The sequence below is a fragment of the Cibotium barometz genome, chromosome 36 (genome assembly GCF_041138505.1).
Source record: "Cibotium barometz isolate CiBa-2024 chromosome 36, ASM4113850v1, whole genome shotgun sequence".
Lineage (NCBI taxonomy): Eukaryota > Viridiplantae > Streptophyta > Polypodiopsida > Cyatheales > Cibotiaceae > Cibotium > Cibotium barometz.
In genome coordinates this window covers 2,021,116-2,035,380 of record NC_141081.1, presented here as the reverse complement: position 1 = coordinate 2,035,380, position 14,265 = coordinate 2,021,116, and the positions used below count along the sequence as shown (strand labels likewise).

The window sequence follows — 14,265 nt, the reverse complement described above, 5'->3', positions numbered from 1 at the left end:
AGTAAATCCTCTCCTCTGAAGCCAGCCTGTCCATGTGCTCGATGACCATGCCTCTCTGCCCATCGGCTCAACTCCGACTCCAATATAGAGCCATATAATTTGGCCAAGTAATGACCAATCATGATCATCCTGTAGTTGCCTGGTACCATGGGGTCCCCACTCTTAAAGAGTGGTACAATGATATGCTCTGTCCAGCTTGTCGAGAAACCCTCACAAATGGCACGATTAAACACATGTACGATGAGCAAAGCCAAAGTGTCTCGTGCATATGAGAAGTGCTCTCCAACTAGCCCATCAAGATCCTGTGCCTTTCCATTCTATAACCTGTCTATCGCATCTAGCACCATCCGCATAGTAAAAAAGGTGCTACTAGCCGGTCTAGCTCCCAGTGGAGGGGGGGTGGGGGGCTGTCCTAGTGCATCATATAGCTCTCTAGCATAAGTATGCCATGCCTCAGGTGCAATAATCGGAGTACCAAGCTGTCTCTCCTGAAACATCTTCCATGCCCTCTTGCTGTCCTTCCCCAGGAAGAGTTGGTAGATCTCCTACTCTAGCTTAGCTAGATAGGCTCGTTTCTTCCTCCGCACAAGGCGCCGAAAGATCATCCTAGCCTGTCTATGCGTGTGAGACCCAATGGCAATCTCATGCTGTAGCTGTGCTCGTGTCTCACGACACTCACCATCATACCAACCGTTCTGTGGGGCAGTGCTGCGGGGGTGGGTGGAAGGGATCATAGTGCAGGGAAACGCATATGAGGCGGATGCATGTAGTACACCTGCCAATCCTCTCGTGATCTCGTCCAGAGGGCTATGCGGGTCTAAAGCGAACAAGCCATCAAATACTGCATCTCGATAATCCCCAACTGTCTCACGTGTAAACTGATATCTCGGGTACCTAGGTAGATGAGTGGCTGGCCCATCTCTCGGGGAGGGGGGGGAGGGGGGGGGGGAGAGAGAGAGAGAGAGAGAGAGAGAGAGAAGAAGAAGAAGAAGAAGAAGAAGAAGAAGAAGAATGTATTATCGTCCTCTGGGAGCCGATAACGGCCCATGGGACCTCCACGAAATTATTACAAAGTTGTAAGAAACAAAAAAACAAAGCCTCCTCCCTTCATTGGAGGGAAATACAAAGCCTTCTCCCTTCATGGGAGTGATATGGAGCTTGTCGTATGGTCGCATTGTGCTGTAAGGTAGCCATGATGTTTAAGAATCTTGGTGATATAAATGCCTACAGGAGCAAGCTTGGCATGTGTGAGCAGATCCACCAAGTCATGATATCCTTCTAGAATGGTACTAAAGTCCTTTCTTATGTGGTCATATTGTGGGCATGTTAAAAGGACATGTCCCTCCGTCTCCACTGCTCCCAAAGTGCGTACTTTGCATAGTCTTTTCTCTTTTGGGATATTGCTCCATGCTCCTTTTTCAATCTCGAGTGTGTGTGACCTAGTCCAGATAAGTGCAAGACCTCTCCTTGCATTGGCGGGAATAGGCATGCTTATGTATTTCTAAGCATTGTCTTCTTCACTTGAGTATGTGACCCAATAGTTTGGGTTGATGTGTGAGCCATAATATTCAAATTTAGCCCTTTTTTCTGATTATTGCCATTTATAGTGGAGAGAGAGAGAGAGAGAGAGAGAGAAAGATTTTATTAACGTCTTCCAAAAGACCGAACTCGGCCTATGAGACAAATCGGTGTACCTGTATGGGGTATCCTCTGTCATCCCAACAAAATGAAAAAGTACTGAACTAGAAAGCTGATTCTGGGTGTGCAATAAGTACAATGAGTGGTGAAGGGGATGGAGCTCTACTACTAGGAGAATGCAAAGCTATATGCATGGGGTATACAATCATGATATGAAACCTAGCTAGCTCCATCCTGTACCATACTGGGGGTATAAAATGGTATACATCAATGAAGGGGGTGTCCACAGCTCCCTGAAGAACATGCCTGGGTGTGCTCTGAAGCGAGCCAGTCGCTCCGCACCCTCTCTGTGAAACTGAGCTCTGATCTCTGTCATCTCTCTCTGGTATAGGCGTGGTGTCCGAGAGAGAGAGAGAGAGAGAGAGAGAGAGAGAGAGAGAGAGAGAAATAGCAGCCAGCCAACCCTGGGACTCTTGCTCTTGGCATGTACTCCACCTGTAGCTCATGCAAATTGAGTAAACTTGTTGTTTTTCCTGTCCAAAACAACTCCTAACAGCCCACGTTTTTCAGATGAGTGCTCTACAAGTCAAGGCTTGCCCACTTTGGCCCTCCCACACCCCGAATAGCAACTCGTGGAGCTATTTGGGAGTGCTCGGGTGCCCATCTCTCATAATTGGCCTTGGTTCATTAAAAATAGTCTAGCCTGATGTGAACTCACTTGTAAAATTATAAGTGTGTCCGCCCACACTTTAAGTGAATGTGAACCCTGCACCCAATAAACCTTAGTAACATGAAATAATGAATAAATTCGGTTAAGTGTGCACACTTACCACCTGCAAAACACATAAGGAAACCATATGAGTCCCAAACAGGTGTGCACACACGTATCCACGGGTTGTCCAAGCGTCCCCGGTGCCCGTGGACATTCACAGGCAAAATACCAAGCAATGTCCAGGCATCAAAAACAAGTTATCCATGCATGTGCAACTCACATACATAAGCTGGTGCACAAACATAGTGGATGAAATCTCCCAACTTACATCTTGTACATCCAACTAGCCCGTTCACAGGCGCCGTCCATACAGGACCAAAAAGTACTCACCAGGGTTAACCACCCTTCCATGAGTCCAGAGTCACTCACCAAGGTTACCACCCTTCCATGAGTTCATAAATCATGCCAAGAACTCACACCAGGATACCAATCCTTCCATGGAGCCCTTCCACATGTATTCAATCATGACATCATTCCAGACGTCTGCCAGAGAAGTGGTGACATGTGCAGTCCTACACCTATCTGGACTTGTATCAGTGGCCCAAAGAGTCATCAGCAGAGCCTTGGATTGGTGGATACTCAACCGACATACGGTCTTCCTCATCCTTGCTTTGGGCATTCATATTGCTTGTTTACTCAAGCATTGTACAGCATTCTCCAAAGAGTAATATAAGCAAATACTCCTGCTTGCAGGGGGGGGGCCCTTCAGTGGGTATTTGGGACCCAATTCTGTGTCATCTTCTTCATTCTCATTCTCTTCTCTCTCTACTCTCTAAATTGGATGCTAAAGATTCTCACCACATAAAGGTATAAAGAAGGCCCTGTTGTGCATTATCACGATGTTGTGCATTATCATGACCAAGCTCATTGCATGTAACAAGTTGATAGTTTGTGGCCTTCTTCCGGAAGGACTTCCTCCTCGGTGCTCACTAGGATCTCCGCCCGCACCCTGATTTTGGGAGCCCTTGGCCCTAGAGTACGAGATGGATCTCCACAGAGATGCGGGCTCGTAGCTTTAGCCCTGCATTTGAGGACGGATTCACAACCAACCTCTTTATCTCAAGCTGGCCCTTCAACAATCCGCTCCAACTACATCCAAGGAACGTCGCCACTAATCTAGAACCCCTTGGTCCGTTTGCCCAATGGTCACATGCTAGGGGCTCGTCCGCACGTATTGTGGGGAGCTTTGAGTATGGATCCAGCTCGGCCACTTGGAGATTGGCTTACTCTCAAACAGTTGCCCCTAGAGGCCAAGGAGAGGAGCCTAACAGGGATACAGGGTAGGGACAAACTTAGCCTCGACATCGACTCTTCCATCCCCCCAGAGTGGCTGGCCCTGATCCCAAGGCCGTAGTGGTTGGGAGTGTTCACCAAGCATGCTCCTGGGCATCCTAGGCATTCTAAATTCTATGGTGGCTGATTTCTGTATATTGTTGAATAAGGTGTTTAGCAATGGACACTCTTTGCCTTTCTTCCTGCAAATACCATATGCCATTATCCTGTATAACAGCTTGCATTCTGATTACAAAGCTATACCCAGGCCACATCCAAGTCCTTATGCATCTACATAGAAAATGGACGCAAAACATCTCTCACCATTTCCGTAGGCGATCTATGCATGAGATAGCTATTGTTGATAATCAACAATCTCGGATTCCTTAAGGAATAATCACGCGTTCATTCCAAAATACAATGCATGCATAATCTGAAAGCTGTAGTGAGTAATCCAGCCACATTTTGCAAGTGAATACATCATATTGTGCTGCTTCAAAAAGTACCAGCGATCTAAGCGTGCCCAATAATCAGTAATAGCATTATGATGGTACATATAGCCCTTATCATGCATCATAACTTGTGTCCAAAGATCACACGCATGTAAATACTAAATGCATTAAGGGTTTGGCCCATATCTGCCTTTTCAGACGCCATCATGTGAGAGCAATGTGAAGTATTGTCATCATATGCTGGTGAGTGATTAAAATCACCACAAATAAATGCATTAGACCACCAAGGATATCTCTAAAATGAGTGCCACATTTTTGTCCTTTGCACTGAATTCTGCGAGGCATACACATTGGCAAATTCATAAATTTCTCCATGAATTATACACTGAATTTCCATCCATTGTAAGCAAGTTGAGGATGAAGCTCATGCTTAATAAGCATGGTTGCCCCGGAGTGCTAACTGTCTCCAGCATAGAAAATATGATAACCAGCAAAGGAACCTTGCCTACCAGTTAAAAAGTGTTGATTATGCTCTTGTAAACATATAATATGCGGCTGCATTTTATATACATAACTCAAAAAAAGCCTCCATTTATTTATGTCACAAAAGCCTTGCACATTGTATGAAAGACATTTTAACGGTATATAAATATGGAACATGCGGATTTATTTACAATGAATCATATTTGCATCTCAGTCTCATGCATCGTAGATTCTGAATTCTGTGGCATGAGACACCTCACATTGTGTGAAAATGACATTTTTCCCAGCCCTAAAAGGGGTTTTCTGGTTTTATTTGGTTTTATTTTGGATTTTTTGGGTCTTGTGCTGCTGGCCAACAGCCCCTGTACTGGACCGACCAGCAGCCCACCCCATATATATAGCATCGCTTCATCACTACATCGTAGATACACTACCATCTGCTGCAGCTGCTGCTGCTGCTGCTGCTGGCGCCTGCTCTACATCAGCTTATCATCATCATTGACAGCTCCAACGTTTTCTTCTGCAACAGATCATACCTTGGGACAGCAGCCACTCTCTGCACTTCAGCGTTTTCTTCTTTAGCAGATCATACCTTGGGACAACAGCCCACTCTGCAATTCAGCATTTCTCTACTGCAGCACATCGTTGGGACAGCAGCCCTCTCTACTCATCATCATCATTTGACATCATGACAGCAGCCCTCTCTGCTCATTCAACATCCACTCGGGACGGCAGCCCGCTCTACTCAGGTGTTGCAGCACCCTCGTCACCAGAGCCTGCATCACTCGGGATGGCAGCCCTCTCTGCTCTTCATCACCCCTCAGGTACCGCGACACCCTTGTCGCAGAGCCTGCACTTCACCTTCCGCTACCCACTAGAGATATCTACCACCTCAGAGTGCCTCAGCATCCACCGACACGAGCCTTCGTCACCGACCACCTCTCGGAGTGCCTTCGGCTCACATTGATGCAAGCCTTCGCCACCAACCGTGCTTCAGCTCCAACCTCATCTTTGCTTCTTTGCCAGTCTACAACTCAGAGTCACTTCACATCAAAGGGCCTCTTGTACAAGATTTCATTCACCATCATACATACACTCATTCATCCATTTCATGCTGTGTTGATTTGCTTTCATCTCTCGTACATCTGGTCCTTTCGTCCTTTTGCCCTCACCTGGTATCAAAGCTATCATGAGCAAAGGGATTAAAGACCTCGAGAGCACACAGCATGGATCATCCACCCGCATTCCCGGAGGACCAATTTTTCTCACCAGAACTTGATTCTCCTTATGTAAATATTTGGTCCTCCTAGCACTACTTCACATGATGAAACCCATGCCCGGACACCAAACAGGTGGAAGAAGACATGGGGACAGGGTGACAAGTCCATAAGGTTTGATTAAGAAAGAGAACCATTCTTGGTCAAAAAGCAAGAAAAAGCAAAAAGTCAAACAAGATTGACCGCGAGCCAAGGGCACCATTGGAAAGAGGAGACTGAGCCGGACCAAAAAGCTAAAAGCTTCTTTTTCAAAAAGTAGCTCTAAGGCCAAAAAGCAAGGGCTTAAAGCTAGAAAAGCAAACGCTAAAGAACTTGAGTAATATTTTATTATTAAAGGTCAAAAAGACAAAAACAAAGTCAAAAAGATAAAAGCAAAGTGAAAAAGAGAAAAACAAAAGCTTAGCCAAGCTTTTTGGCAAAAAGCAGGACCTCCCTTGGGTATAAAAGAAGCATGAATCTCTCCCTTCTCAGAAAGAACAAGGCGTGGAGATCATCGTGGAAGCTTGGAGTCTATTATCGCCATACCTCCATCTTCACCAGTGGCTCTGCACACTGCCAGCTAACCATACAGCCACCTGGTCGCCATTGAACTATCATCGCCAACCAGCGCTTGTGCCACCCAGCGCCGTACAACTGCACCACCTACGCCAATAAAACCATTGTACAAGCTGCGCCGCCCACACCTAGCTGCTTGGCTGTTGTGTACAAAACCTGCGTAACTTTATTCGCTGCTGCTGCTACCCCCTGCCTCCGCTAGTACGGTTGCCACCTGCTTGTGTGGTGCCTGCACCGCCAGCCAGTACTTCTGCTGCCACCTACCAGCGTTGCTGCCACCTGATCCGCCACCAACTGCTGGACTGACTGCGCCATCAACACAATACTACCCCCGCTGCCAGCTGACCTGTCCAGAGTTGCCGCTTGCTGTAAAAGCCGCTGCCACTTGTTATCGCTGCCAACTACCATTGAGGCAGCTCCCATACTACTGAGCCATCTCAACCTGGCCGCTCCCATCAGATACATGTGCAATTCAACCACGTGGAATAACCCTGATTCATTCGCCTCTGTGCAAGCCTTTTTGAGGGTTGACTCTATTCCAATTTGGACAACAGAATCTACACTTGGTCAACATATTCTTTGTCATCTACACACTTCTCTTACGCACCTCGTGTACAAGCTGAAGCTTGGACATGGACATGGAACTTGGGACATAGAGCTTGGACATGGAACATAGAGTTTAGACATGGAACTTGGGACATAGAGCTTGGACATGGAACATAGAGTTTAGACATGGAACTTGGACATGAACATGGAGCTTGGACATAGAGCTTGGACATGGAACTTGGACATAAACATGGAGCTTGGACATGGAACATAGAGTTTAGGCATGGAACTTGGACATGAACATGACACTTGGATTTGATCTAGACTTGGATTGGAACTAGAACTTGGATTTGGATCTGGACTCGGATCATGGACTTGGAATTGATTTGGAACTTGGACTTGGATTCAATGGATTTGGATTTGGATTTAGATATTGGATTTGGTACTAGCCCAGTGAGAGATATTTGTGGGTCATCCCCGTGGTGTGCTCAGCATCAGAGATCTTGTGCCTCGAAATCAACATTGACATCAACTAGGATATCCTACATCAGCATATCTATTTGTTTATTCATTGATTGTATTGATCTTGGCTAGTGTGCCCATGGATTGTTCCTGAATAAATTCTTGAAAGGGGGCCAGGCCTGTTTCCCGCTCAGTGTGGTGTATTGTGCAAGATCCCCATTCCCTTTCCTCTCTCCCCTCTTTCTCTTTATATCTTTATCTCTTGGACACGTGGTTGAGTCCATCATTGCACGCCCCGCTAGGCTTACACCTTACTCTGATGTGGACCACACAAGGAATGGGACTTCTTACTCAATGGAGAGCCCCGTTCAAGATCTTACATTGGGAGACAATCAACCCACCTACATCTACTCACCCTCTACACCTTTGCCATCATGATCTCCCTCTCTGAACTTATCAGACTTTGCTTCCAGAGGGGGATATATTCCTTCTGCCAGTGTGTCAGTATAGGACCCTGGTATCCTTCATCTTCTCTCATGGTCCCCTTTTACGCCTGGGAGGGGGTGTGTGAAAATGACATTTTTCCCAGCCCTAAAAGGGGTTTTCTGGTTTTATTTGGTTTTATTTTGGGTTTTTTGGGTCTCGTGCTGCTGGCCAACAGTCCCTCTACTGGGCCGACCAACAGCCCACCCCATATATATAGCATCGCTTCATCACCACATCATAGATATACTACCATCTGCTCTGTTGCTGCTGCTGCTGGCGCCTGCTCTACATCAGCTTATCATCATCGTTGACAACTCCAACGTTTTCTTTTACAGCAGATCATACCTTGGGACAGCAACCCACTCTCTACACTTCAGTGTTTCTCTGCTACAGCACATCGTTGGGACAACAGCCCTCTCTGCTCATCACTATCATTTGACATCGAGACGGTAGCTCTCTCTGCTCATTCGACATCCACTCGCGACGGCAGCCCTCTCTACTCCTCACCACTACTCAGGTATTGCAGCACCCTCATCACTAGAGCCTGCACCACTCAGGACAATAGCCCTCTCTGCTCTTCTCACCCCTCGGGTACCGCTGCACCCTTGTCACCAGGGCCTGCACCACTTCACCTTCCACTGCCCACTACATATATCTACCACCTCAGAGGGCCTCTACATCCACCGACACAAGCCTTCGTCACCGACCACCTCTCGGAGTGCCTTCGCCTCACATCGATGCGAGCCTTCGTCGCCTACCGTGCTTCAGCTCCGACCTCATCTTTGCTTCTTCGCCAATCTATTGCTCAGAGTCACCTCACATCAGAGGGCCTCTTGTACAAGATTTCATTCACCAACATACATACACTCATTCATCTATTTCATGCTATGTTGATTTGCTCTAATCTCTCGTACATCTGGTCCTTTCGTCCTTTTGCCCTCACAATCCAATGTCATCATTCATAAACAGTATTCCACCCTTTCTACTTCAGCCCATTTTTTCCCAATTCCTTTGGCAGCTTCCGGAGTTACTGACTAACCCGTTAGTAGCTGATATGCTAACTAGTTACAAATTAAATTGGGCGTTGCCTTAATGACACCACTTCGCATGGTGTTTCAGTTTGCCATCCATCCTGACCAATTTTCTCTTTTAACTATCCCTATAGGCATCACATTCTGTTACAACACATTAGTCGCAACCTTTTGTTTTCCTTTATCCAAATGGGTTGGAAGAGAAGTCATGAGAGGGCCCCGAGGTTGAGGCACCTATATTGATGGTTGAGCTGTTGTCGGAGGAGGAACTGCTATCACAAGCGGCCTGTGGAGAACACTTGGGTATTTCATGCATGATACCCAAATTTATGACAATTGAAACACGCACCTGCAAAGACTCCCCATTTCAATTCAAAATGTTTCTCACCCATTTAAACATCATCAACCTCAATAGCAATGGATGGGGGGGTTGGTTTATCAGTATCCCATAAGATACAGAACCGATTGCGACTACCAATAGGTCTAAGAGGGCATATAACCTCCCCAAGGTTGCTACAATTCCTAGCAAATCAGCTCGCATATAGAGGTAAGTTCACCACTTCCACCCAAACAGGACAGTGATGCCTTATCAAACTTTGACGATCCTTGGCGGGTGACCAAGGGAGTACATGCACCATCCGAGTACCAAAGAATAATGGTGATTTTACAAGCATTTGGTCCTTGTACTGCATTTCAGTGAGTAGCACCTCATAAAATTCTTAAGCAGCATAATACACGCCTTCCACATAGCAACCACCAAGCAATGATTGAATCCATTGAGCAACATCATTGGCAGAGAGAGCATCTTACCGGGAAAGAAAATTATATTAGCATTTTGTGTATATTTATTGATAGGAGAGACAATATTCGGCAAACAATCTTGTATTTGAGAGTAGAAACAGGTTTATCCCATGTAGCTCTGTTGTCTTCGAAATCCTCATGCAAGGTGTCGAAGACATATTGTGCATCCAGAGACTGTCATGCTGAAAGTCTCTGAAAGGCCAAAGGGCTCAAGCCTCTACTTCATCTAGATCCTCAGCATCCTCTATGTCGTCATCACCCATCTCCTTGGATGGCTCTCGCTCAATATCAAAAGAAGGCAATTATGAGAGAGTGGGACATTGGTATCTTTTTCATGTCCTCTCATTCGGGACCCTATTGGCAGCACAGGGCTCCTGATTGGTTGAGATCTCCACCTTTTTGGTGTGAAATCTCCATTTTGTAAAAATTTTTCATACTTAATAGAAGTCTCCTTTCTGGAAAAAAAAAGCACTCACCATGCTCCCTGTAGACTAAAATTATGCTAGGAGCCTCCCTATACATGCAAGAGACCCGTCTCAGAGAAACCCATTTTGTAAAAAATTTTCATACTTAATAGAAGTCTCCTTTCTGGAAAAAAAAAGCACTCACCATGCTCCCTGTAGACTAAAATTGTGCTAGGAGCCTCCCTATACATGCAAGAGACCCGTCTCAGAGAAACCCATGCATGTCATCATGCCTTCCAAGAAGTCCTAATCCACTCTATTATAAGCTTTTTCAAAGTCTAGTAAGAGAATGGCAAGGTATTGTTGTCTAGATTTAGCCCAATCAATGGCTTCCTAGATTGAAAAAATATTATTAAAAATACTTTTCCTTGGAGGAGACCATTTTGTGTATCATGAAAAATCCTCTAAAGAACAGGCTGAAAGCCTCATACTCACCACCTTTGCTACAGCGATGCGTCAGAAAGATTAGGGTCTGATGATACTTGTCTTTGAGATGCCACACTCATACTAGCACCTACTGCCGATGCATATGATCGACCTTGTGCCATCATCTCCTCATAGAGCATGGCATGGATGTCATGCTTATCTTGAGGAATATTTGGAGACAACCTTCACTTTTTTGATGTCAATCTTGTCCATGTTTACCTCGCACGGGTGTATGGTATTGCCTCTCTCGTCAAATAACATAGAGGTTACAATGGCAAAATACCAACCATTCCAATTGAAAGTACAAGTGAAGTGACATGATAAGGTCACTTACACACTCACTCATTAAGAGTGTGTACACATGCTCATGAGAAAAAACCTCCTAAGGAGGGAAAAAGTGCCCCAACCCATTATTAGCCTACGTCCACACATCACTACCATATAAATGGCTACAAAGTTGTGTTAGTTTATACACAGTTAGCTAGGGCATTGCATACATGCGTCCACAAGATGCCCATGCGTCCCTAACCCCATGGACAATTCACAAGCATAAATACCAGGCAACGTCAACGCAACAAAAAAATTTCACACAAAAGGAAAATAATGTCCAAGCATCCAACAATCATGCACATGCACTTGCTAACTTGGAAAGTCCGTTGTCTTGTACATCATGGATACTGCCTAGCCATCACAGTACATCGTGTGTACATACGAACACTGCCCAAAGTCCATACACGTCCATAACATCCTGCCATGTCTTGGACTCCATATGGGCACCACCCATATGATCCATACGCATACCCACGCCAGGCATGTACCACGTGTCATGCCACTTTGAACTTTCATGCCAACTAGATGCCTCTTTGATGCTCTGCTGACCTGAAGGGCCTCTTTAAAGAGCTATATGCCCTTCTGTGGGCTGCCCGACCTGCCTGACCAGCTGCCCAAACTGCCCAGCCAGTTATTGCCTACACCTGCCCCGCTACTGTGTATGCCTTTTTGGCCTGTTAAACAGTGTCCCATTGGGCTGCCGGACTGCCTGATTTGGGCATCTTGCCTCCTGAATGATCGAAACTAATGTCTAATACATGATACTTGGCCTAAAAAGCTGCCAAACATCCATACACACCTCTAACTCTGATTGGATTACAAAGTGCAGGGTTCACACAATAGAAAACTACCTGGACTTACCAAGCATACCCTAATGGCGACTGACCCGACATGTCCCTCAAGTGGGGCTCACACAGGGGGTAGTGCTTATCGCTAACCCAAAACTAGCACATAATTAGGGTTTGTATGTCCGCATGGCATGCAAGTGCAGGGTGCACATGACGGATCAAACTGAAGCAACTTAGTAAGCAAAGCAATACTTATGTTCTCATCAGCACCCAAGCATAAGTTGCTCACCAGTCAAGGGATAAAACATTACACTTGAAAAGGAGCCGACCTAGCCCAAAGGGCTGAGCAACTTGGTAGCAATCCTGTGTTGCATAGGTTTAAGCACGGATCATGAAAGCCAGCTACACGATACTTGACAAAGGTCATTCAGAAAGGCTTCAATGAAGCAAGTTAGCAAGATAGAGAGCAACAGAGGCCTACAAAGCAATATACAAAGACACAAACACAAACTAGTGGACAACTATGAACCCATTTTTTTGTCCCAAAACAGGGGGGGAAAAAGGTTCCAGGTTCCAACTGTACAAATTGTGTTTGATTGCAACTACGATGGTCAGCTAGCTTTCCTTAGCAAAATGTCCCCCAGCTCGACCTCCTTCAAAGTTCACCCTTCACTAGGCATATGCCACCCTGCTTTCTAAGCTGCCTGGCACCTGGACTGCTACTTATGCCTCTTCTTCAACACCAGCCAGTTGCTCTTGCAGATCCAAGACCTCAACCATTAGAGAGTGAAGATCATGAAAAACATCTAAATCATGCATAATGCAAACATAACCAAAGGTCTAACTGAATTAAAATGGTTATATGTAAGGGTTCTTGATCTTAATGCTAATTTGAACCACCACATAGATAAGTGTGTCTCTCCAAGCTGCCTAATGCTTCCCAGACAGCCTATATAGCCATATAAACTGCTAGATAACAACAAATACTCAGAGATTTAGCTTTGCCAATCCCTTACTTGTGATACTCCACATAACGTGTGAAGCAGTGTCTTGCTTGATTAGTGGTAGGGAAACGGAAATCCATGGGTGCTGTCTTTATGTCATCAACCTGAAAGGTGCAGAAACAGACCAAAAAAGGAGCTATATTATTTGAATTGGAAAACAAAATGCTCCACACATTGCTAGTTAGTTTAATTGGGGGTACTAAAATGCAGCTACATTGTTGATGTTATTTTTAAGTACTTACGGTCAATTTGCGGGGTTTCTCGCTTTCATCCTCTTGTGTGGCTTCTTCTGCTTCTGCTACATCACCATCTTGTCCTCCGGCATCATCGGCTGCTGCTGGCTTCGTAGTGTCCTACATGAGAAATCATAGATTATCATGGAAAGCCAAAAATGATGATGGGTTGGGGCATAAACCGTCCCAGCAAAACACTACCTCCTGTATTGTCTGTGCCTCCACAACCTTGGACACCTCAGTGGGTTCCTCACTCTCAGCAATTTCCTCTTGAGCGTCACTTTCTTTCTGATCCTCTGGTTTCTGATCCTCTGGATCTGCACTCCTCTCGGCTTCTTCAGATGACTACAAGTATAGGAAGAAATTAGGATTTTCTCCACTGACAAAAAACGGAGGCCCACTATTCTACCTAGGGTTTCATTAATGCTGCAGTGGATACAGAACATTACGGAAATCTTTGAAGCTTAACCAGAAATGATGAGCTAAGAATTACACAAATATCAAGAAAAAGCTCTGAATATTTCAAGCAAACAGAGCTTGAATCGGTGAAAACGTGTGGCTTACCATGGTGTTAGAGCCCCTGGCGATGTAAGCAAAAATGGCGATGTAACCTGTAGTCTGGTTTAGAGTGGCAACCTTCAAGCCACCACCTCTTTAACCATCTTAACTTTAATAAATTAAATTGAAGTTGATTAAAGTGAGTGGATCATTATTTTGCAATAGCTCCTTTATTTTGAATGAATTAGCCTTTGTCTCTTGGGTAAAGGCCCAAAACAACTGCACCAAAGCTTTTTACAGCAGCAAACCAAATGATGGAGGGTTGAATTTGATCATTTTTGTGTTTTCTTTTTCATTATTGAGATGCTATAGCATCATATATATATCTCCAATTTTTTCATCTCATTAAAAATCAAAAAGTTGTAAATAATATTATCCCAATAAAAAGGCAAGTGAGGGAGGTGAAGAAATGCATGAGAGATCCAACATCATTACATAAAGAGAATGTGGATAAGAGAGAGAGCTTAAGTTCCTTGCAACACACATACACAAGAGAAAGCAAGACACAAGAGAGAGATGGATGGCTGTATCTTCTTCTCTTCTCTACAACCATTAACATAAAGAGATAAGAGTACATACTAATACTCCAAACCAGTTGTCGTCCACCACCAACTAGGCAACATATCAACTATAATCCCACCAACCATTCTAGTGACATAAGTGCGGATGTTATCACCCACGTGAGTT

The 14,265-nt window shown here is 45.1% G+C and overlaps 1 protein-coding gene across 2 annotated transcripts in view; it reads right to left on the bottom strand.

Moving 5' to 3' along the window:
* Positions 1-13,720, bottom strand: part of LOC147617399 (cytochrome c oxidase subunit 12, mitochondrial-like) — a 70,669-nt gene extending 56,949 nt beyond the window's left edge. For both annotated transcript variants that reach the window (XM_086775653.1, XM_086775654.1), the window contains exons 1-4: positions 13,585-13,720; positions 13,222-13,365; positions 13,030-13,140; positions 12,800-12,891 (exon numbers count right to left, since the gene is read on the bottom strand). In XM_086775653.1, coding sequence (XP_086631779.1) covers positions 12,800-12,891; positions 13,030-13,140; positions 13,222-13,365; positions 13,585-13,587 — 350 coding nt within the window. In that variant the 5' untranslated portion in view covers positions 13,588-13,720. The remainder of the gene's footprint in view (positions 1-12,799; positions 12,892-13,029; positions 13,141-13,221; positions 13,366-13,584) is intronic.
* Between the last annotated feature and the right edge of the window lie 545 nt (positions 13,721-14,265).